Source organism: Podarcis bocagei, assembly GCF_964188305.1.
Source record: "Podarcis bocagei genome assembly, chromosome: 3".
NCBI classification, from domain to species: Eukaryota; Metazoa; Chordata; class Lepidosauria; order Squamata; family Lacertidae; genus Podarcis; species Podarcis bocagei.
Window position 1 is genome coordinate 94,266,275 of NC_138127.1, and position 22,535 is coordinate 94,288,809.

Below are 22,535 nucleotides of genomic sequence, written 5' to 3' on the forward strand. Positions count from 1 at the left end.
CATCTCCCCTAAATGCCAATCAACTTTCTGCCAGAAGGGAAATCACTGCAAAAGTTCTCTAATCCTGCTCTGCTTTAATTTGCTCTTCGTGTTTGGATGTGTTTGACCATGCTTTCTTGTTAAATATGTTAGCGTAGAGCTGCTATAGTTTTTACGAGTTTCTGTGCATTTGAACAAGGTAAGCACGATGCCAAACGCTGAATCCAGTAGCAGCTGAAGTTGTAATTGAGGTCGTTTGGCTAGAGAAAAGTTTGCACACCAAACAGTAGACTTTTCCTTTTGTGGGAGAATACACTGGCCATCGCTGAGGGTGGGTTTTTCCCCATTTACTTCGATAGAACAGAATAAATTATTTGAGCAGAACTAGGCTTGGGTTACTGTATGTCCACTGGCTAAAGGTCCATCCCGGGGGTGACATTGCAACGGACCTTTCTCAATCCTCTTCCAAAAATAAATTACATTTATTTAAACAAATTAAAAAGCCAAAGTGATCTATTTAAATCAATCAGAGGGATTCGCTTTTATCGTTGTCTTCTACCAGGCCGCTTTGCCGAGAACCGCCCTTTGCCACCCTGCACAGATACACAAAACCTCCCCTCCCCTCAGCGCGCGCTGGCGACCATTGGCCTTGGCAACGGCGAGGTCGCGCGCGCGCGTCTTTCCTCTTCCGTCGAATAATAAACAACAAACGGCTCCAGCGGCAGGCTCTGGTAGGGGAAGCGGGGACGAGAGAGCAATAGAAGGCGGGGAGGAGCGGAGGGTTTATCTAGCGGTGACGGGCGTCCCATTTGCCCAGCCGCGTGTCCCTGAACTTTGAGAAGCTTCTCCGTTAGCCAATCACGGAGCTTTCCACACAAAGGTCGCTCCAATCGCAGGACAAGGGCCTGCGCTGTACTTCCCGGTCCTTCGCGGCTGTCTTCTGTGAGGTGAACTGGTCCAGAGCATCCTCGTCGGTCTCTTCGCCTGACTCCCGGTTCGCGCGCCGGTTGCGGAGCCCCGAGTGTCCAGTATCCTCCTCACCCGCACTTCGCTGGTCATGTCTGCGACGTCTTTTGGGCAGAAGGAGGAGGACGGCGCCTACGAGAGCCAGACCAAGCGGCTGAAGCCCAGCGCCGCCGCCGCGGAGGGCGAGAGCCGCGAGGAGGCCGCCCCTCGCACCGGGGACTGCTCTGGAGGGGTAAGGAGGGCCTGCCTCTTATAATCCTCGCTCTTCGCAGTGTTCGCCGGGAGTGAACGGCGGGTAGAGAAGACGCGCAGCAGCACCCCGTTGCCAGGTGCGCCAACTGCCAGGTCGGCGTGTGTAGTAGCAACGGGGCCTTAACGCTTCTGTTTCTCCCCATCCTTCTCAATACACAAGTTGAATCCTAGTATTTCCACAAAGTTTTGTTCGTTAGGGATGTCACGCATCTACCTGTTTTTATATTGTAAACCGCCCTGTGATCCTCGGGTGACAGGCCGTGTAGAAAATTAATGAATACTCACAATAATACAGTAATAACAAATATAATAAGCGTGCATGTGGGAAGAGGGCTGAGCATGTTTCAGAAAGATTAGTCTGTAACAGGAAACAGCATCTTAAGGTGTGACAGGTTTTTTATTTACATGTATGTAAAGAAAATCAGTGAGAGATTTTACTTTCTTGGGCTCCGTGATCACAGCAGTCACGAAATTAAAAGACGCCTGCTTCTTGGAAGAAAAGCAATGGCAAACTTAGACAGCATCTTAAAAAGCAGAGACATCACCTTGCCAACAAAGGTCCGTATAGTTAAAGCTATGGTTTTCCCAGTAATGATGTATGGAAGTGAGAGCTGGACCATGAAGAAGGCTGATCGCCGAAAAATTGATGCTTTTGAATTATGGTGCTGGAGGAGACTCTTGAGAGTCCCATGGACTACAAGAAGATAAAACCTATCCATTCTTAAGGAAATTGGCCCTGAGTGCTCACTGGAAGGACAGATCGTGAAGCTGAGGCTCCAATACTTTGGCCACCTCACGAGAAGAGAAGACTCCCTGGAAAAGACCCTGATGTTGGGAAAGATTGAGGGCACAAGGAGAAGGGGACGACAGAGGACGAGATGGTTGGACAGTGTTCTTGAGGCTGCCAACATGAGTTCGACCAAGCTGCGGGAGGCAGTGGAAGACAGGAGTGCCTGGCGTGCTCTGATCCATGGGGTCATGAAGAGTCGGACACGACTAAATGACAACAAAGAAAATCATGGAATTGTAGAGTTGGAAGGGACCATGAGGATCATCCAGCCCAAGTCCTCTGCACTTGTGGATGAAGATTTAAATTAGCCGGTGAGACCACTTTGTCAGATGCACCTGGCTTTGCCACCAGCCGACTGAGAATACATAGGTCCACTTTTATACATCAAAGGATTTATTGTGCAGGAGGCAAAATTTCTCTTGGTTTCCTCTAATAAAACAATGGGAAGAGGGAGGTGTGTTTCCCCATTCTTCACTTTTCTGAAGGCAGTTTGTTCTAACAACTTTGAATTGTGTTGTATATATAACTTCATCTTTCATTCCCCTTTCAAAAGGGGCCTTCAAATTACTTTGTCAGTTAATCATCTATAATATTGTTTTTGATAGATTTAGATCTGAAAAATAAAGTCTGTCACTTTTATTTCCTAGAATGCTGGTGGAAGTTTTCACAAAGTTCCTGTTTCTCCTGTGGTCCATGTCCGAGGGCTCTGTGAATCAGTTGTGGAGGCAGATGTTGTGGAGGCGCTTGAAAAATTTGGAACCATATGGTATGTTTACTATATATTAGATCTTGAGTGACTCACAGCAAGCTTTGTAATGTATTTTTAAAAGACCTCTTCAAGGCTTGTACTGGTACTCCTAAACTGAAGCCAGTGGTGGACCTACATTTTGGGAGTCCTGAACTTGATGGTTATGGGGGCCCCTTCGCAATCAGCAATGGAATCTGGGCAACAACTGTTATTTTATTCAAATGTGTTGTTCTGCGACAGAACATCACAGCACTCCATCATCTGTGCTACCGACTCTCAAACCTTGGGATTGTTGAAATAATATTCAACAAAAATTAATCAATTTAAGTTGTGCAACTCAAATTAGGTCTACTAGACCCATTTTTAAAAAATTATGTGGACTAAGGTCACTTTTGAGGCTCCTTCAAGAATAGGGACACTGAAACTTAAGCTTCATTAATTTCATAGTATATCTGTCCCTGATTGAAGCATTGGAAGTACCAAATCCTTCAAAAGTTAATTTTGAGGCAGATCGTTCTGCTTGTCTGGGTAAGAAAGCACCCTGGTTCTGTTTCTCTACATTAGATATTCATAATTTTATCCTCAGAACTTTGCATTTTGCTTTACAGTTGAAAGATGAGGTATGACTGATGTCACTCTTGTGCCTGAAAAAAATGCAAATCTTTGCTCCAAACTAAGCCCTTGGTTACATAGACACATTTGCTGTAGATTTCAACAAATGTTCCATTGACTTTAAGAAAGGTAGTAGATTTTTTTTGAGTTTACAATAAGAATTTTTATTGTAAAGTCTTTTAAGATCAAATTTCACTTATGATTTACAATTGATGGCCTTAAATAATTAGAGCTCATTAATGGTTTTATTGTTTTTCCTGCAGTTATGTGATGATGATATCATTTAAACGCCAGGCTTTGGTAGAATTTGAGGATATTGAAAGTGCCAAAAAATGTGTGACATTTGCATTAAGTGAACCGTTATATATAGCTGGGCAACAAGCATTTTTCAATTACTCTACAAGCAAAAGAATTACTCGTCCGGAAAACACAAACAGTGTCTCTGGTGGGAACAAAGTTCTTCTCTTATCAATTCAGAACCCTCTATATCCAATTACAGTGGTACGTCTTACTCTTAAGCATAACTTTACCTAACCTTAGTGCATCATATTAGCTGCATAAGGTAAAATCCTTGTGTTTTAAGACCTTGGGTTTTAGCAAGTGCATTTGAGTGAGTCGTCTTCTTTCATTTTTCTTGCATACTTTGAGGTTTTTGAAATTATTGTTTTCATTCTGTGTATTCCCAATTTATATTTTTTTTTTTTATAAAGATTTTTTATTGCGTTTCTTTTCATAGATTTACAAATTTGTTTACATGGCAACATACAAGAAACATTTTTTATATATATATATAAGAAAAAATAAAAACAAGAAAAAATGTTGTGAAACTTTCCTTAACATCTTTCAGCAATTCACTTTTGGACCTCCTCGCATCCTCTCAGCATTGCATTCATTGTTCTAGCCAGTTCAGCAATTTGTTATCTTATTTCCCATCTTATTATACCTTTAAATGTATTATGTTACCAATTTCAAAAAATTGTAATTTAGTTTTGACATTCTTAATAAACATAATAATTTGTTTCAAATATTTCTCGTTTTTTCTATCAATACTTACTTTATCATTTCTTAAAATAAATTGCGGAAACATAACATTTCTTAATCGTGCGCTATCTTAACATTCAAACAACTTATAATGTTTTTGCAAATAATCCTTAAATTTTTTCCAGTCCTCCTCCATAGTCTCCTCGCTCAGATCTCGGATTCTGCCAGTCATTTCTGCCAACTCCATGTAGTCCATCAACTGCGTCTGCCAGTCCTCCAGTGTGGGTAAATCTGGTGTCTTCCAGAACTTTGCGATGAGAATCCTAGCTGCTGTGGTTGCATACATAAACAAGGTTCTGTCCTTCTTTGGCACCTTCCGGTCCACCATGCCCAAGAGAAAGGCCTCTGGTTTCTTAGAGAAGGTATATCTAAATACCTTTTTCAGCTCATTATGTATGATTTCCCAGAAGGCCTTTACTTTCGGGCAGGTCCACCAGAGGTGAAAGAATGTCCCTTCTGCCTCCTTGCATTTCCAACACTTATTATCAGAAAGATGATATATTTTAGCCAACTTGACTGGAGTCATGTACCACCGGTATACCATTTTCATAATGTTCTCTTTCAAGGCACTACATGCCGTGAATTTCATACCGGTGTTCCATAACCTTTCCCAGTCTTCAGACATAATGTTGTGTCCCACATCCTGTGCCCATTTTATCATAGCAGATTTAACTGTCTCATCCTGTGTGTTCCATTTAAGCAGCAAGTCATACATCCTCGAAAGTACCTTAGTCTTTGGTTCTAGCAGCTCCGTCTCCAGTTTCGATTTCTCCAACTGGAAACCCACTTTTCTGTCCATTTTAAATACCTCTTGAATTTGAGCATAATGTAACCAATCTCGCACCTTACCTTTTAATTTGTCCTGGCTTTGGAGCTTCCAGTTATCTCCAACTCTTTCAATCAGTTCCCAATACTTTGGCCAGTAGGCCTCCATATTGGGCTTTTTTTTAGAAATCTTGGCTTCCACAGGTGATAGCCACCTCGGGGTCTTGCTTTCTAATAAATCCTTGTACTTCATCCAGACGGCAAAAATTGATTTTCTGACAATATGATTTTTAAACAATTTATGAACCTTCGCCTTGTCATACCACAAGTATGCATGCCAACCATACACATTATCAAACCCTTCCAGATCTAGGACATCGGTGTTTTCCAACAAAAACCAATCCTTCAACCAGCAGAAGGCTGCAGCTTCATAGTACAACCTTAGGTCCGGCAGGGCAAACCCCCCTCTTTCTTTTGAGTCGGTTAGTATTTTAAATTTTATTCGGGGCTTTTTGCCCTGCCAGACAAACTTAGAAATATCCTTCTGCCATTTTCCAAAACATTCCATTCTGTCCACGACCTGAAGGGTCTGAAATAAAAATAGCATTTTAGGCAAAACACACATCTTTATAGCTGCGATTCGGCCTGACAAGGTAAGTTTCAATCTTGACCAAATATCCAAGTCTTTTTTAATTTCCAACCAACATTTTTCATAGTTATCTTTAAAAAGGTTTAAATTTTTGGTGGACAAGTATACCCCCAGGTATTTCACTTTTTTAACCACACTTAGCTCTGTCTCTTTCTGATACTCCTCTGTCTCTGTAGGTGTCAGATTTTTGACCAAAACCTTAGTTTTTTGTTTGTTTAGCTTAAATCCCGCCACCCGACCAAACTCCAAAATAAGTTCCAAAACTCTTTTTGTACTAGATACTGGCTCCTGTACTGTCAAGACTAGGTCATCTGCAAAGGCTTTCAGTTTGTATTGTTTCGCTCCGACCTCTATGCCTTGCACCAGCTGGTCCTCCCTAATCATATTCAGCAAAACCTCCAGAACAGAAATAAATAGCAGAGGGGATAAAGGGCACCCCTGTCGTGTCCCTTTTTCAATTCGAAGTTCCTCCGATACCACATTGTTCACTATCAGTTTAGCTTTTTGTTCTGAATAGATTGCTTCTAATCCATTTTCAAACCCCCGTCCCACTCCCATCCCTTTCAAGTTCTTCTTCATAAACATCCAAGAAATGTTGTCAAATGCTTTCTCCGCATCAATAAAGATTAAAGCAGCCCTTGTATTTTTAATTCGCAGCAGCTCCAAAATATCAATAATGTTCCTGGTATTGTCCGACATGTGTCTACCAGGGAGAAAGCCTGCTTGGTCCTTGTGAATTACTTCATTTAATACATTTTTAAGTCTACTTGCTAAAATGTCTGCAAAAATTTTGTAATCCACATTCAGGAGTGAGATGGGACGGTAGTTCTTAAGCTGAGTCTTTTCCCTTTCTGACTTGGGAATCAATGTGATAAATGCTTCTTTCCACGTTTCCGGTGCCTTCCTCCCCTCCATGATCTGGTTACAAACCTCCAACAACGGTTGTATCAAGAAATCCTTCAAAGTTTTGTAATATTTGGAGGTGAGTCCATCCGGGCCTGGAGATTTGCCCAGCTGCATGTTTTGGATGGCACCTTCAATTTCCTGTTGAGTTATTTTGCTGTTAAGAATTGATCTTTTATCTTGACTTATTTTAGGTAGTCCATTTGTTTCCAAAAATTGGTCCATTTCCGATTCTTTCTGAGGCCCCTGTGCGTAGAGCTCTTTGAAATATCTGTGGAAGCACTTTCTTATTTCTTCTGGTTTCTGAACTATTTTTCCTTGAATCTCCAGATTTATAACCGTATTTAACTTTTGTCTTTTTTTCAGCTGCCAAGCCAGCAACTTTCCACATTTATTTGCTGATTCAAACGATCTCTGCTTCATTTGTTTGATTTTCCACTCAATCTCTTGATTGATCAGTTTCGAATATTGTGCTTGATGGAATTTGATCTCTCTTAGCACCTCTTTAGATTTCGGTTTGGTTCTCAATTTTTTCTCTCCTTCACTTATTTTCTCTAAAATTTTTTCTTTTTTTCCATTCCAATATTTTCTTTTTATCGAATTCTGTTGAATCAGAAACCCTCTCATTACAGCTTTACTTGCGTCCCAGATTGTTCTTTTCTCCACCGTAGTGTTCAAATTTATTTCAAAGTAGTCCTTTAGTGTTTTTTGGGCCTTCTTCACAATCTCTTGATCTCTTAACAAGGTGTCATTCATTCTCCATCTGAAGGATCCAGTTGGGAAAAGTCTCAGTTCCATTTTTATGGCATTGTGGTCGGAGCAGGTTTTTGGGCAGATTTCCACTTTTCTCGTTTTCGGAGCCAGCCCTCTAGATATCCAAATTTGGTCGATTCGTGTCCATGACAAATGGGCCTCAGAAAAGAAAGTTCCTTCTTTACCCAAGGGGTTCCTTGTCCTCCAAATGTCAATCAAGTCCATATTGTCTGTCATTTCAAAGAAAGTTTTAGGGAGTCTGCCGTCTGTTGTTAAGTTTTGATTTTGGGATTTATCCATATTTGTAGACACCACCCCATTCATATCTCCCATCACAATAATATTAGCATAGTCCAAATAGTCCATCATTGTCTCATGCAGCTTCTTGTAGAATTCTGATTTTCCATCATTTGGCGCGTAGATTCCTAATATCAAAATCTTTTCCCCTTGTGTTTGGATTTCAATTGCGAGGATTCTTCCATGATCATCTTTAAATAAAAATTTTGGCGACAGGTTCTCCTTTGCATAAATTACAACACCTCTTTTTTTAACTTTGTCTGATGAGATAAATTCTTGGCCAAGTCTTTTATTGATTAATACTTTCCTGTGGAGCCTAGTCACATGTGTTTCTTGCAAACATATTACATCCAATTGTTCTTTTTTTAGGATATGAAATATCCTTCTCCTTTTTTCCGGAGAATTCCCGCCATTTATGTTCCAACTAAGTAGCTGCAGAGACATCCTGTTCTATTTAAGATGTTCTTAAGATGGGGTGTCTTCCTTTTGTTCAGATCCCGAAGGTATAGGCGTTGGCCCACTTCCGGGCGGTGCTGGTGCTGGTAAAACTGGAAGCCAATCCGCTCCTTTTTGGAGATCTTCTCCGTGGTCGTGAAGGAACCTTTGGTTATCTTCAGGTGTTCTTATTTTAACCTTCCTTTCTTTGTAGGTGAAGGATAATCCCTGTGGAAACTCCCACCTATAGGGGATTGCGTTGTGTCTCAGCAATTTTGCTAATTCTGTATAGGTGGCTCTAAGGTCCAGTGTGTATTCCCAATTTATAAATGGTATAAGACAAGTTAAAATTTGTTTAAGAGCACTAAAATTTTGGCAGTCTTATTAGATATCTGAAATGCATAGAGATAAAACTGAATTTAGGCTTACTGCTTTGAATTGCCTTGTTTCATGGATAAACTTTAGAATGTTTGTCCCCTTTTCTCTCATCATTACATAACTACATAGAGAAGGCAAGGATATAATATCTGTCACTGGGATAAATTTCTTGATCTATGCTTAGTACACAAGAGACTTTCTCTCAGAAACTAAATCCAAACTTTACCTCTTTAAATGGAGGATATTTTGAATAGTATTTGTCAGGTAAATCTTCAAATCTCTGACTATTTCCCTCATTCTTCTGTAGGATGTTTTGTATACAGTTTGCAACCCTGTGGGGAAAGTAAAACGTATTGTCATATTCAAGAAGAACGCAATACAAGCCCTGGTTGAATATCCTTTTTGTATCACTTTGTGTGTGTAGATTATGTTCTAGGGCAGGGCAGTCTAACCTCTCAGAGCAAGTGGGCCACAAGAGTACTTTGACACAGAACCTGGGGACCACACAGTGATTTAAATTTACATATCATATATTAGTGTTTGCAATAAATATTATTTAATATGCACAATTAATATATTTAATTAAACACAGGCAGCCCCCCATTTGCGCGAGGGTTATGTTCAGGGTCATTGCCTCGTAAGCTTGCCTTACCCTCACCCTGCCACCGTTCTTTCCTCTTCCGGTGTCAAACATTGCATGTGCAGTCAGTCACACATGCCTTGAACATGCACAAATTGAAAGTTCCCTGTATATATAATTAAATACCGTATTTTTTGCACCATAACACTCACTTTTTTCCTCCTAAAAAGTAAGGGGAAATGTCTGTGCGTGTTATGGAGGGAATGCCTACGGGTGGCATGTCTACGGATTTTCCTCCTCTAAAAACTACGTGCGTGTTATGGTCGGGTGCGTGTTATAGAGTGAAAAATACGGTACATAATTAGTAGATTTAATATATTTATTAAACAGTTCAGAGCCATTCTTTTTTTTTTTAAGCAACCAAACAGATCCAAAAACAAGGACGCTACAAGGTGTGGGGAGTTGCTGGTTGCAGGCAGGATTCCTGGCAGGAAAGAGAGAAGAATGCAAACAATCAACTCTGTGCTAAGGAATCATTGAACTCATCTGCACATCATCCAGCCTCCGGCCTACTTCCTTTTTCACAGCCGCTATTTATATAGCAACATGGCAGCTCCTGCAGGCCAGAGGAAGCATCCCAGTTAAACCTGTGGTCAGCTGTTCTTTCCAGCTGTGGAAAGCATTTTGAATGGCTATCCTGTGTTTCTTGCCATTTATCACTAGGAGCCATCCCATTCTTTTCTACCTCATATCCCATCCTGAGAGCAGTGTAGACTATTACCTAAATTGGGGATGGGGAGCTTGTGGTTCTCTAGATAGTGTTTGAGTATTGCGCCAGTCATGCCTCATCACTGGCCATGCTGACTATGGTATTAGTCATTCATTCATACATAAAATTGGTGTTTTTGCATTTGTAACCGCATGTTAAATAAAGAGCCCTTGAGTAATTTCTAGGATATCTACTGTGTTGTGGTCTAAATTAGCATGACTTGTGGCTATTTTTTGGGGGGGGGGTGGAGGCATTGTTTTAAACAATAATCCTTAACATTAATCAAGTTCAAATCGGTTCTCTGTGCTCAGAAGGCAAAAGCAGCACTCAACGGAGCAGATATATATGCAGGATGTTGTACTCTAAAAATAGAATATGCAAAGGTAATGACCATACTTTCTTCAGCGGCTAAACTGTTTTGGGAGGAAAGCAATGATTAAGACTTGCTGTTTGTTTATATTTTAACAGTCAACTCAACTTAATGTCATTCGAAATGACAATTGTAGTTGGGACTATACAAAACCATATTTGGGCAGAGGTAAGTATTTTGGTAATTATACTAAATGTGCATTATATATAAATATATGCAGTTAGCTTGTCTAATGTGTTAGTCACTTCAAGCCAAGTGTTTCTGATGAAGCTCTTGTAATAGGCATCCTTACCTGTAATCCTGAAAAAGAATAAATCAACATTATTGCCCCTTGCTGGTTTATATTGAGCTATTTAACAAGGAGCCCACACATGCAAGCATGTTTGCAGTACAAGGACTTGCATTTCTCCAAGCAGCTCTCACTCTTTGGAGGAGAGGACACTGATGCAGACTTTCCTTACAAACTACAAACTTGCACACTGCTTCTCCACGGGAAGGATTTTCCTCATTTGTTGGACAAGGCATTAAGAAGGATAGAGGACTCCAGCAGGCTGACTACACTTCATCATGCACCACATTGGCATCATCAACAGGCCCTCTGAAAAACCTCAGACTTGCAACTCACCTTGACTGCATACTGCATGCACCATCACCACAAGCATATCAAGGAGGACCACTTACAGCACTTCTGGTTTGCATGGCACGAAAATACCATGGTAGACTGTACCCATTCTAAACCAGTTTGCATGTGTTTCCAGTCTTATGTCCCTTTAAAATTACCATTGTAGAATGAAACACCATAAAATGGAAGATCCAAACTCTTGTTTGTATCCTGGTTTTTTTACCAGTGTAAATGCTTTCTAAAGGACTGCACTTACTTTAAAGATTAATTGAAATTCATCTGTACCCTGTCAAACGAGTCCCTGCAAGCACCAATATTTGATTCAAGGTCTAAAATGTCTGAGCATTTTTAATTGCAGAAGCTAGTTGGAATAGTGTTTTCATCAGTAAAAAAAACCTGCATGGAAATGTAAAAGGAATTGCTATGTTGTTTGATTTCTGTAAATGTTCTTTGTAACTGAATGATTTGTGTATAATCTGCTGTAATGTACCTTTTGAAAATCTAGGCATTTATAACATGGAGGTGGGAACTTAACCTTACCAAGGTAGAGTATCTTCTAAATTTTAACCAAAGTGAAGGTTTCAACTTTCCTTTTAGTTATTGCCGAAAGGTTTTTTTCACTGGTAGTGCTTTGGCTTGTAAAAATGTATTATTTAAAGGTTAGGGCTTGGACATGCGGAATTAAGTGTTTGTAAAAGGTTAATAAGGGGGCTGCAGTATTGGTTAGCAGATTCTCCACCTGCAGTACGTTATATTAAAGCTCATGTTCCCCCTCCTTCAAACTACCATATTGGGAAGTCACTGAGTTACCTTGGGCCATTCAGTGATAATTTTCCAAAATATATAGATGCATATTCAAGCAACTGGCAAACATGTAGTTCAGACTGTAATTTTAAACTGTGCCTTGCCTCAGTACATGAAAGATTGGGAAATGAGAAATATTTTCTTGAAGGAAAACAAACAAAACAGGTGCTCTCAAGTGTGTGGCAATGTCCGGTGGAATTTTTTATTTCCATTTCATCAGCAAATTCAATGTCATATCACAAACTACTTTTGAAAGAAGCAGAAGTGTTGTTTTCTTCGTTCTTCTTCCCTCTTCCCTCTTCTTCCCTCTTTTATCCTTTCTCTCATTCCTTTTCTCTTTCTCTCCCTTCCAGTTACAGATAGGTAGCCGTGTTGGTCTGCCATAGTCAAAATAAAAAAAATCCTTCCAGTAGCACCTTAAAGACCAACTAAGTTAGTTCTTGGTATGAGCTTTCGTGTGCATGCACACTTCTTCAGATATGTAACCTGCAACAGTCTTAATAAATCAGCACAGAAAATGCTTGAGTATTTTTAATGTTGTGTACAGCATACTGATTGACAAGGGGTGGGCAGCTTCATCAGCTAGAGATGTAATACTTAACTGATTTTCAGGGAGAATTCTCTTAATAAAACAGGTGTTTAACCGAAGTGCAGTTGATTTAAAGCAGGAGATTTTAGCTGATGGCTGTATGTATATAAAATTACATTTTGCATCCCAACCTTTTCCCTAAGTAGTTTGTTAGCTTTGTAACTATTGTCAGAAGGTAAAGCTTGGTTTTCAAGGGTACCCACTGATCTTCAGAACTGGGCGGTTTTAATCCTGATTTTTCATTTCCCAAGCTCAAGACTGCCATTGCATCCTACTCAAACATGTAATTCTGGTGACTCATGTTTACTACTTCCGTTGCACAAAAATCCTGTCCTCTGTAACTTCAGGGCTGAGTGATATGGCTAGTATGTGAGATGAATAGCACTTCCATTTTGGATAGAACATGCTGAAATCTGTGGAAATTGCTTCATAATAATGGGCTAGTGTTCTGGGTGCCACAATTTCTCTTTACTCTCCCACTATCAAAATCAAATTATTATACGACTATCTAATTCCTTGGTTGTTTTAAACGTCTCAAACACTGGAAACAAAGCTTGAAATATTGTGCATTATCCAAACTGAGAAAGAACTGCATGCTACTTCAGCTGGATGTTTCTCATTTCCCATTGCTTAACAATCGGTTGCGGTATTGGAACTTCTGATTGTCTACTGAAAGCAAGAAGTGGATGTTAAAGCTAACTGCTGTTTCTTTTTGTAATACATGTTTAATTGCATATTGCAAATAATTACTTTAGGTTGGTGTACTGCTTTCATCCAGTACTGTTGACCCCTTGGTTAACTTTACATTCTAGTATAAAATGTGGCTTGTTGAAAGAAATTTTCATTGTTAAAAGTGCTTTTAATAGTTTTAATTTTTCAGTATTGAAAGTATAACATAGACTGTATTAATAGTAATGTATATTCTTCTCAGCACTTCTCCAGTTGTTGATGTAATTATGTATGTACACAAATATGGTGCTTTTCAGTTTACTGATTATGAAACCATGTAATACAATTTTTTGTTACATTATGCTGAAACTTCTTGAAAGAAACCCACTTTGAAAATGTGTTGCTGTTGAAGCTAATAGTGTGATACAGGTACTGTCCTTTGAGTGTACTGCATTTACAACTTGATTTTATGAGAGTTATAGGTAATTTACAATCTATGGCAGTGGTTTGAATGATGGTCAGGGGTGCTGCGGGCAACACTAGCCTCTGTCCCCCTTTCCTTCCCTCCTGATGCTATCTCACATTTCTGCCGCCCAAAGGCTTGCATGGCTGTTTGTTGCCGCAGCTCTAGCTACAAGCCCCCCAGGTGAATAGTGCTTCTAGGGCTGGCCAAGTGGTGCTTCCCAGGCCCCTGTGGGGCAGTGTGAGAAGGCACCTCTCTTTGGGGCAGATATCGGGTCAGCAGCTGCGACTGCCCAGAGTACTCCGAAGGAGAGGGAGGAAGAGATGAGGGAAGATTTGCTGAGGGAACCCTCCACAAGGGAGGGGTGAGGGACTACCAGCTCTGCAGGCAAGGGGTGACATAAGTGGGCTTCTCAGCCCTGTAGGGTGCTGCAGAAAGAAAGTCGTTGGTCAACAGAGCCGTGGACCCAAAACAGTTGAAAACCTCTGGTCTATAGTATTAGGGTCCAGGCTTCTCAGGCTTAAAGTGTCAAATCTTCTCAAACAAATATTATCAAGCTAACATTAATATTGGCTTCTTACAGCTGTGTTTTTGTGTAGCAGCAAATCAACTTATAATAGGTTGTTTAAAGCATCCAAACAAAAATATTTGAGTAACATTGAAGTATCCAGCAGTGTTCTTCTTAACCAGAAAATATTACCCCTCCCCGGCAGTTGCTTACTGATAAGCTCCAATATCTTTAAGGGGGGCTGCTATTGTTTAATGATGCTTTTCTTTCTCCTTTAGATAGAGGGGAAGGCAGTCAGAGGCAAGCTATTCTGGGAGAGCACCACTCCTCATTTAGGCATGATGGCTATGGTAGGTTATATGGCTTCCAGTTACGGGTTATATTGAAAATAGGTTATATGGTGAATATAGTTGTATATGTCTAGATTTTCCTCCTATTTTTTTGTTTGTGGTGCCATCTTAATGTATTCTGCAATCTGTAGTATAAATCCTTTCCCCACCACTCTTGGGCCAACACTTTTTAAAAAGTCTTGCTACATTAGTCAGGCACCACATTTGTCTGTCTCATTGTGCCCCCTCATTTGCCCTATCGCAGGGTGGGGAACCTCATGCCTTGTGGTCGCTTTTGTTCTCCAGGCCTTTCTGTTTGACCCCAAAACTCTTACCAGGCCACTCCCCTCATTGGCCCTGCTTTGTGCCCTAAGTGTTTATGTCTGCCTAGAATGTGTCTTTGAACTCCGATGACGCCTCTTGCTTGGCTGGAGGGCTGACAGAGGTGTGGGAGGCTGTGTAGAAACAAGCCTATTGTGCAAAGGTAAATTTTATATTTGTTGCTCCACCCACTGCTGCGTCTGACCCTGCCCACGACTGGCATGTGGCCCTAAGAAGGTTGTCCACAAGGGAATTTGGCCCTTGGGTAGGGAGGCTTTCTCATGCCCTGGTGCCAAATGGCACATCCATTTATGACCAGTTTTTCATGATCTCCTTTTTTATTTTTAAATGCCAATACATTTTGGTAATAACCAGAGACTTTACATGGCTCACTATAAATCAAGTTGTCATTCTGTGAGCAAACAATTTTTTTCCCAAGTTGCAGTTAACTTTGTCACAGTAAAGATGAAATGTTGCTTAATACTTCTGTCTTTGCACACAAAAAGCGCCTCTAAAAACAGATTGAAACTTGGAATCGCACACTTAGACCACAAGCTAACAGTTAGATGTGCTGAAGGTCATTGAAATCAATACAGTCCTTTATTCTTAAGTCTGGCTTGTGGTTTTAGGTGTTTATCCACTGTTAGTCGTACTCAGATTAGACCCATTGAAATTAATGCACATGACTATCTTAAACTCATTAATTTCATTTGGTGTGCTCTGAGTCGAACTCACTTGGCTCCAGCCCCTACATCATTTCAAGTTAGCTTGTTCCTTGGAGGCACATGGGGAAGGGGAAATTGTATGAATTATATTTTGGTTGATGTGAGTTAACATTCTTGTCTAGATAGACCATGTTTTGGGAGTTGATACTAAAGCTGCATAGCTCATTCTAGCAAAACCTTAATTGCTAAGATGTATTAGTAATTATTGGAAAACTGGCAGCTTTTAAAACTTGGCAGCTTTAATCTTCATATCCGGCCAATTAAACTTTTCCAACCAAATTCACTAAAGAATACTTTTTCTTTAGGATCGCGTGGTCCTCTGTTACCACTACCAAGCCGATACCAAATGGCATCTCGGGATACTCCAGAACTTGTGGCTTACCCACTTCCCCAGGCCTCCTCATCTTACATGTATGGGGGGAACACCTCAGGTTCTGTTGTCATGGTTACTGGACTGCACCAGCAAAAGATGAACTGCTCAAGAATCTTCAATTTGTTCTGCTTGTATGGAAATATTGAGAAGGTAAAATCAAAAAAGTTTAGGCAATGAAATTTAAAGAATAATTCATGATTACTGTGAAGAGAACACAGTGTCATTCATATTCCAACCAAACCGAAAATTTCCTAACTTACCATTCTTTAAACCTGCAGGTGAAGTTTATGAGGAGCATTCCAGGCACAGCTTTAGTGGAAATGGGTGATGAATATGCTGTTGAAAGAGCAGTCACGCATCTCAACAATATCACATTATTTGGGAAGAGAATTAATGTTTGGTATGTGTGCATTCCATCTTGGTACTAATACTAAAGCACACCTATAATGTATGTGTCCAGCAGTGTAAGATATTAAAATACCGCTGAATAAAGTTTTTTAAAAGAATACTGTCTATAGAAGATCTGAGTAAAACATACACATAATTACAGTGGAAACAGCACCAGCCCTTTCATTAAAAGCAGTCAATCCCCCCCAAAGTCTGCCAAAATAAGAAAGTCCTCACATGCTGGCAGAAGGACAAGGTTATTGCTCCCTCTGTGCCTGAATTATCAATCTGATTATTGTGTAAGAGGTTCAGCAGTGTAAGATACTAAAAGTGCTGCTGAATAAAGTTTTATTTAAAGAATACTGTCCATATATGCAAAAAGTAAACTTTGTTACAAAAGTAATGTAAATATTTCTATACAGTGGTGTCCCGCAAGACGAATGCCTCGCAAGACGGAAAACTCGCTAGATGAAAGAGTTTTCCGTTTTGGAGGTGCTTCGCAAAACGAATTTCCTATGGGCTTGCTTCGCAAGACGACAATGTCTTGCGAGTTCCTGCTGGTTTTTTCCCCTCCCCCCCTTTTTCTAAGCCGCTTATCAGCTGATCCGATCAGCAGATAAGCTGCTAAAAGCGCTAATCTGCTAATGCGTCAATGGGCTTGCTTCGCAAGACGAAAAAACCGCTAGACGAAGAGAATCACAGAACGGATTCTTTTCGTCTTGCGAGGCACCACTGTATTTCATTGATCTCCTTCCATAACTTGATAAATGCATGACTGACTTCACTACTTGACACGTAAAATGTAGATTATCCCTCTGTGTTCATATTTTGTTACTATGCTTTGTGAATTCTGTAAAAAATAACACCTTTTTTACTGCAAAAAGTTTTATTAATTATGTACTCTTTATTTATAGTGTATCCAAACAGAATTCAATTATTCCTAGTCAGTTATTCGAGCTGAAAGATGGGACAAGCAGCTCTAAAGATTTTACAATGAGCAAGAACAATCGCTTTACTAATGCTGGTCAAGCTTCCAAGAATATCATTCAGCCACCATCTTGTGTGTTGCATTACCATAATGTTCCGCTGTGTGTAACTGAAGAGACCTTTGTAAAGGTAGGTAGCTGCAGGAATCATAGCTTTTATATGTAATTTAGCAGATTCCTTTTTTTATGTCCTAGAGTAGGGGTGGGAAATTGCATCTTGCAGATCTTACACTCAATAATACGACATAATGACATCAAATGATACCTATCAGCTTTCAAAGGAGATCAGTGTAACCACATCAGCTGATGGGACAGTTACAACAATCTTGTTTCAAGTTCCCATGCACCTTCAAAGAGACTTGCTACATCCATTTGTACATTCTGGTTTGAATTGAAGCCATCTGTTTTGAAACTGCTTGCTAAGATGAAGAAAACAATCTTGCTTTAGCAAGCTGTTTCAATGCAGTCAACTTCAAAACAGACCACTTGGTGCACCAAAGATTATTCAGTGCAGAGCTCCCTAGTGCAGGAGGTTCTCTTGGGTCAGTGCCAAACAGTTTATTGGTACTGACAGGGAATGCCACTTGCAAAGGAACAGTTGAGAGCTGACTTTAAACTCATGATTGTTCCCTTGTCTCATGTTTCATTATCTTAAGTAGAATATCTTGTAATTTTCAAAATTGGACAGCAAGATGTTTCTGTCAAGAGTTTAGCATGAGACTGTAGGATTTCTGGGCAATGAAGGGCCACTTCTCTGGTGAATTTTTACCCTATAATCACTTAAAATTAATGGGGTTCCTGATATCTCGACTCATTTTGTGCCAAGTGTCCTCCTTATCACATAAATTACCAGTTTCTGTAACTCAAAATCACATCCTCTAGAATTAGATTGTTGCTGTTTAAATGAACATATTTTCACTTTATTGTTCCAGCTGTGTGATGATCATAAAGTTCTACGTTTTATCAAACACAAAGTATTTGATCCAAAGCGTAAGTAAATATTTGATTCTATTTAAGTTCTCAAAGAAACCTAACTTACTGATGGTGGTGTGAAGCAACCATTTTAAACTCTTGTTTTGACAGCTTCAGCCAAAACGCTTTCTGGTCTGCTGGCGTGGGAATGCAAGACTCATGCAATGGAAGCACTTTCCGTACTTAATCACTACCAAATAAAAGACCCTAGTAAGTCAATGTATTAAAGTATTCTTTAGCTTTATATTTTATCTCTCTATATCATTTGGATAAAGGGTTTTAGGGATGTATTTTAAACATTTTATATGCCATCTCATTAATATAATACCAAGATGCTGCACAGTAAAACATTTCTGTGCACAATAAAAACCACCAAGAAACACCACAAATACAGTAGCCAGGTTGTGCTAGGATACAGTATAACACTTGCTGGGCTTGGTCAATATTTTCCTATGGTCTTTAAAATGCAAAACATTTTTGTTTTCTTCCTTTGAAGTCAAAGGACTTTTTCATATGGTTGAACAGTTTTAACAGTGTGTTTTCATTTACACAACACTCTTATAAATCCTCATCACACTGACTCAGTTTGCACTTAATGCAGAGCCCAGCTGCGTTGCCACAAACAAGCAAACACGGGCTCATGGATTGTGGGCGTGCTGCTCATCTCTGGTGGCTTTACTGCTGCACTGACCTAAGCCATGGCCTGTCTTAGCTTGTTGTCTGAACCTAGATTCGTGGTTTAGCTCTCCCCAGAGAAACGGAGCTGAGAAGTTTGTCCTGTGGTTTACAGCTTGTGGTTTGCGTGGGAGAGCTAACCCAAGCGTGTGTGTTTAGATGACACGCCAAGTGTAGCAAAATGCTGAGGGTGGAGAAAAAGGGCCTGAACATTTGTTGGTTGTGCTAAGTCATGGTTTGGCTTGGTGTTACATGTGAATAAGGGCACTAAAAACAAGCTGAGCTGTAAAATGGTAACTGGTTACTTTCTCTGTACTAAAGTGATAGTATGGAGTGGAAAACCTGGTTTAGTACAGGCATGATGTGATAATTCTTCGCAAGTGCAACTGTGATGGAAGGCATGGGAACCACATCTTATAAAGCAAGAGAAACTGCCATATAGTGGTACTTCTGGTTACGTACTGAATTCATTCCGGAGGTCTGTTCTTAACCTGAAACTGTTCTTAACCTGAAGCACCACTTTAGCTAATGGGGCCTCCCACTGCTGCCGCCGTACGATTTCTGTTCTCATCTTGAAGCAAAGTTCTTAACCCAAGGTACTATTTCTGGGTTAGCGGAGTCTGTAACCTGAAGCGTATGTAACCTGAAGCATATGTACCCCAAGGTACCACTGTATTTTCATTGAACTGGTTTCGTAGAAAGATTGTGTTTTCTGTATAGGGGAAGAAGGTTGGATTGAGTTCTGATGCATTATACAAAGCAGTAGTGTGCTAGAAATAAGAGTAGTATTTTAGAAGCAATTTTTCACAGTAGTCAAACACTTGTTAAAAGAAATCTCTTTTCTCAGACTAACAGGCTGTCGTAAGGCACACCATCCAAAATGGCATTTATTCTTAACAGTTTCCCTTTTATCTTACAGATGGCTCTGATCCTTATACATTGAAGCTTTGCTTCTCTACTTCCTCTCATTTGTAGAGCAGAGGACAATATGTTAAGGAGCTCCTTCCATCTTTATTTACAAACTTGATGAAATCATGTTGCCTGCAGGCTGTAGGTTTTCTTGTCCCGATCTAACTTAAGTTCACTTTGTTTTATCTAAAGGGGTTTGAACTGCCTTGTAGGTAACATGTTCAAAACCTGTATACAGACCTTAAACACAGTTTCCATACAGCAGTAAAATGTACATTTACAATCACTATTTTCCACTTTGGTTTAAATGACAAGTTGGATTATTATATTGGAATATTAGATATAAAATTCTTGGTTCCTCCTCCTGGTTAAAAACTGTATGTGTTGCAGCAATTTTAAAAGCAGTACTAAATTTGTAAGCCCATTTCACATTGGCATTTTGTAATGAAACAGTCACTGATTGTTAAGAGAAACTTCACAGGAGACAAGAATATGGTGTTTGTTTGTTTTTTGCAGAAGGGTTGCAACTTATTTTAAATAGTGTCTTCTCAGAATAATTTTTTACTCCCATTAGCATGATGTCCTTATTGCTAATCCTAACCTGGAATGTCCTTACAAAAAATAAACACCAACCTGAATGAATACAGTTTCTCATTTGCTTTGTGATTCTAGTCTTTGGTACTAAATTAAACTGCTTATTGTCATAGGGTGGTTTTAAGCCCTTGTGTTAACCAGGCTAGGGAGGAAAGTGACCCAGAACAGCAAGGCAGACTATGGCCTACTGGGTGTCATGGACTGGCTGAATGTAGAGGAGTGGTGGGAGGCACCAGCTGGGGAACCCCCAAGGGAAGACGGCTCAGAGCCAGGGGGGGGTGGGACAATTCTGAGTGGTCAGAGGGAGAGAAGGGAGCAGACTGAGAGGAGGACGTATCAGAAGCTGAAGAGGTAACAGGGTTCAGTGAGCAGGAAGAGGCTGTGCCAGAGAGCAGTCCAGAATCAGAATCAGAAACGGAGAGGGGGCCAAGAGGCAGTGATGAGTCCTGGTAGGTCTTACCTTAATGAGGCAGTTTCAAGGACCCTACAGAAGTACAGAGAGAAGCTCACACCTACTCAAAACTCCTGTGCTGCTTACTTCCAAGTTGGCATGTGCAGCATCAGGACCATAATATCAGTCCCTTCCCACCCTTTGCAAAACACACAAATTGTAGTGGGAAAAGGGATTTTTTAAAAAACAAAATTACAGTTGTTCTAAGTTTTGTTCATTATTATGTATTTTTATATTGTAAACTGCTCTGTGATATTCAGACGAAATTCAGTGAATACTGCCAATGATAATGATAATACTCTGCTCCTCCACAGTCCTTCTAACCCAGTGTGGTGGGACAGTGAAGTCAGGATTTGGCTTAGAATGCTTTCCAAACCTAGGCATGCATATTTGCATAGTCCCAGTAAGCCATGGTTTAGTTTATCATTATGTGCAAACATGGCTTCTCTTTCTCACTCAAACATACACTCAAAATCAGGCTTCCTCAACCTTGGCCCTCCAGATGTTTTTGGCCTACAACTCCCATGATCCCTAGCTAGCAGGACCAGTGGTCAGGGATGATGGGAATTGTGGTCTCAAAACATTGGAGGGCTGAGGTTGAGGAAGTCTGCTCTAAATGGAAGGTATGACCGCAGGAGAAAGTGCAGAGCACCTGCAGAACAACATAATTTTAAAACTTAAAGGAATTTTAAAGCAGTTTAAACCTGTAGTGATAGGATATCGCTATGGTAAGGTAAAGGTAACTTTGTGATAACAATTTTAATGCATATGCTCATGCTTTAAAATTGCAATAGGCGGCATTTGCTTTCATTTTTTAAAAAAATACTTTCAATGCTAATTTTTTTTGAGGTGCATGTGACTTCATTGTGAGCGCTTTTTCTTTTATCTTTTCCTTTTTTGCTCAGTCTGTCTATCTGGAAGAAATTTCCTTGTGTGAGTCCTTAGCTTGCATCTCACTACTAAAAAAACTGTTCTGTTGGTTAGGCTGGATGCAGGGGACTGCGTCTCTCTTGACTGAAGAGCTGATTGCTACAAGTACTACTTTTCTACCAGATTGCATACAGTCTTGACAGCTGAATGCCTTGCATGTGGATGTGCATCCCCACTCTCTAGGTAGGTAAAGGGACCCCTGACCATTAGGTCCAGTTGTGGCCGACTCTGGGGTTGAGGCGCTCATCTCGCTTTATTGGCCGAGGGAGCCGGCGTACAGCTTCCAGGTCATGTGGCCAGCATTACTAAGCCGCTTCTGGCGAACCAGAGTAGCGCATGGAAACACCGTTTACCTTTCCGCCAGAGTGGTACCTATTTATCTACTTGCACTTTGATGTGCTTTTGAACTGCTAGGTTGGCAGGAACAGGGACCGAGCAATGGGAGCTCACCCCGTCGCGGGGATTCGAACCGCCGACCTTCTGATCGGCAAGTCCTAGGCTCTGTGGTTTAACCCACAGAGGCAGTGACAAATCTTTATCTGAACTTGTATATGAGAATTAATTTTCATTAACGAAAATAAAGCATAGGCTGCAATCCAACCAACCATGTCATTAGTTCTGCATTTTAAAAGGAGTCCAGGGCAATTATGTGGTTACACATGGGCATGTGTGTTTCCTTTCTAATTGGAGGCCAATGAGGTGGAAAACATGCAAAACCAAAAGCACTTGCATAGCGCAACTCAGATAAGTGGTATAAAACTTGCTAGAAATCAATAGAAACAACCCTGCTTAAAATTAGGAAGGGGCATTACTTATTAATTGAGGGTTGCTTTAAAAATCTTCTGAAAAATGCTCCAGATCAAATCCCAATGAACTGTATATAGGAACACAGTAAACAGATCATTGTTCCATTACAGATTAGCAATGTTTTGGACAGAGCT

At 40.3% G+C, this 22,535-nt stretch overlaps 1 protein-coding gene across 1 annotated transcript; it reads left to right on the forward strand.

Moving 5' to 3' along the window:
• Positions 1-20,261, forward strand: LOC308584026 (heterogeneous nuclear ribonucleoprotein L-like). The gene is made up of 13 exons (XM_081188656.1): positions 1-1,177; positions 2,635-2,753; positions 3,611-3,848; positions 8,876-8,960; positions 10,203-10,300; positions 10,386-10,455; positions 14,221-14,292; positions 15,623-15,840; positions 15,969-16,090; positions 16,992-17,193; positions 17,996-18,053; positions 18,147-18,245; positions 19,630-20,261. The coding sequence occupies exons 1-13, from the start codon at positions 1,037-1,039 to the stop codon at positions 19,683-19,685; spliced, it is 1,578 nt and encodes a 525-aa protein (XP_081044782.1). The 5' UTR covers positions 1-1,036; the 3' UTR covers positions 19,686-20,261.
• Positions 20,262-22,535: the final 2,274 nt, after the last annotated feature.

Excerpts from the sequence above, each read along its gene's own strand:
- LOC308584026 (XM_081188656.1), top strand. The coding sequence starts at position 1,037 with ATGTCTGCGACGTCTTTTGGGCAGAAGGAGGAGGACGGCGCCTACGAG. Across the intron at positions 1,178-2,634 it reads CCGGGGACTGCTCTGGAGGG|AATGCTGGTGGAAGTTTTCA; the intron begins GTAAGGAGGGCC and ends TTTATTTCCTAG. Across the intron at positions 3,849-8,875 it reads CTCTATATCCAATTACAGTG|GATGTTTTGTATACAGTTTG; the intron begins GTACGTCTTACT and ends ATTCTTCTGTAG.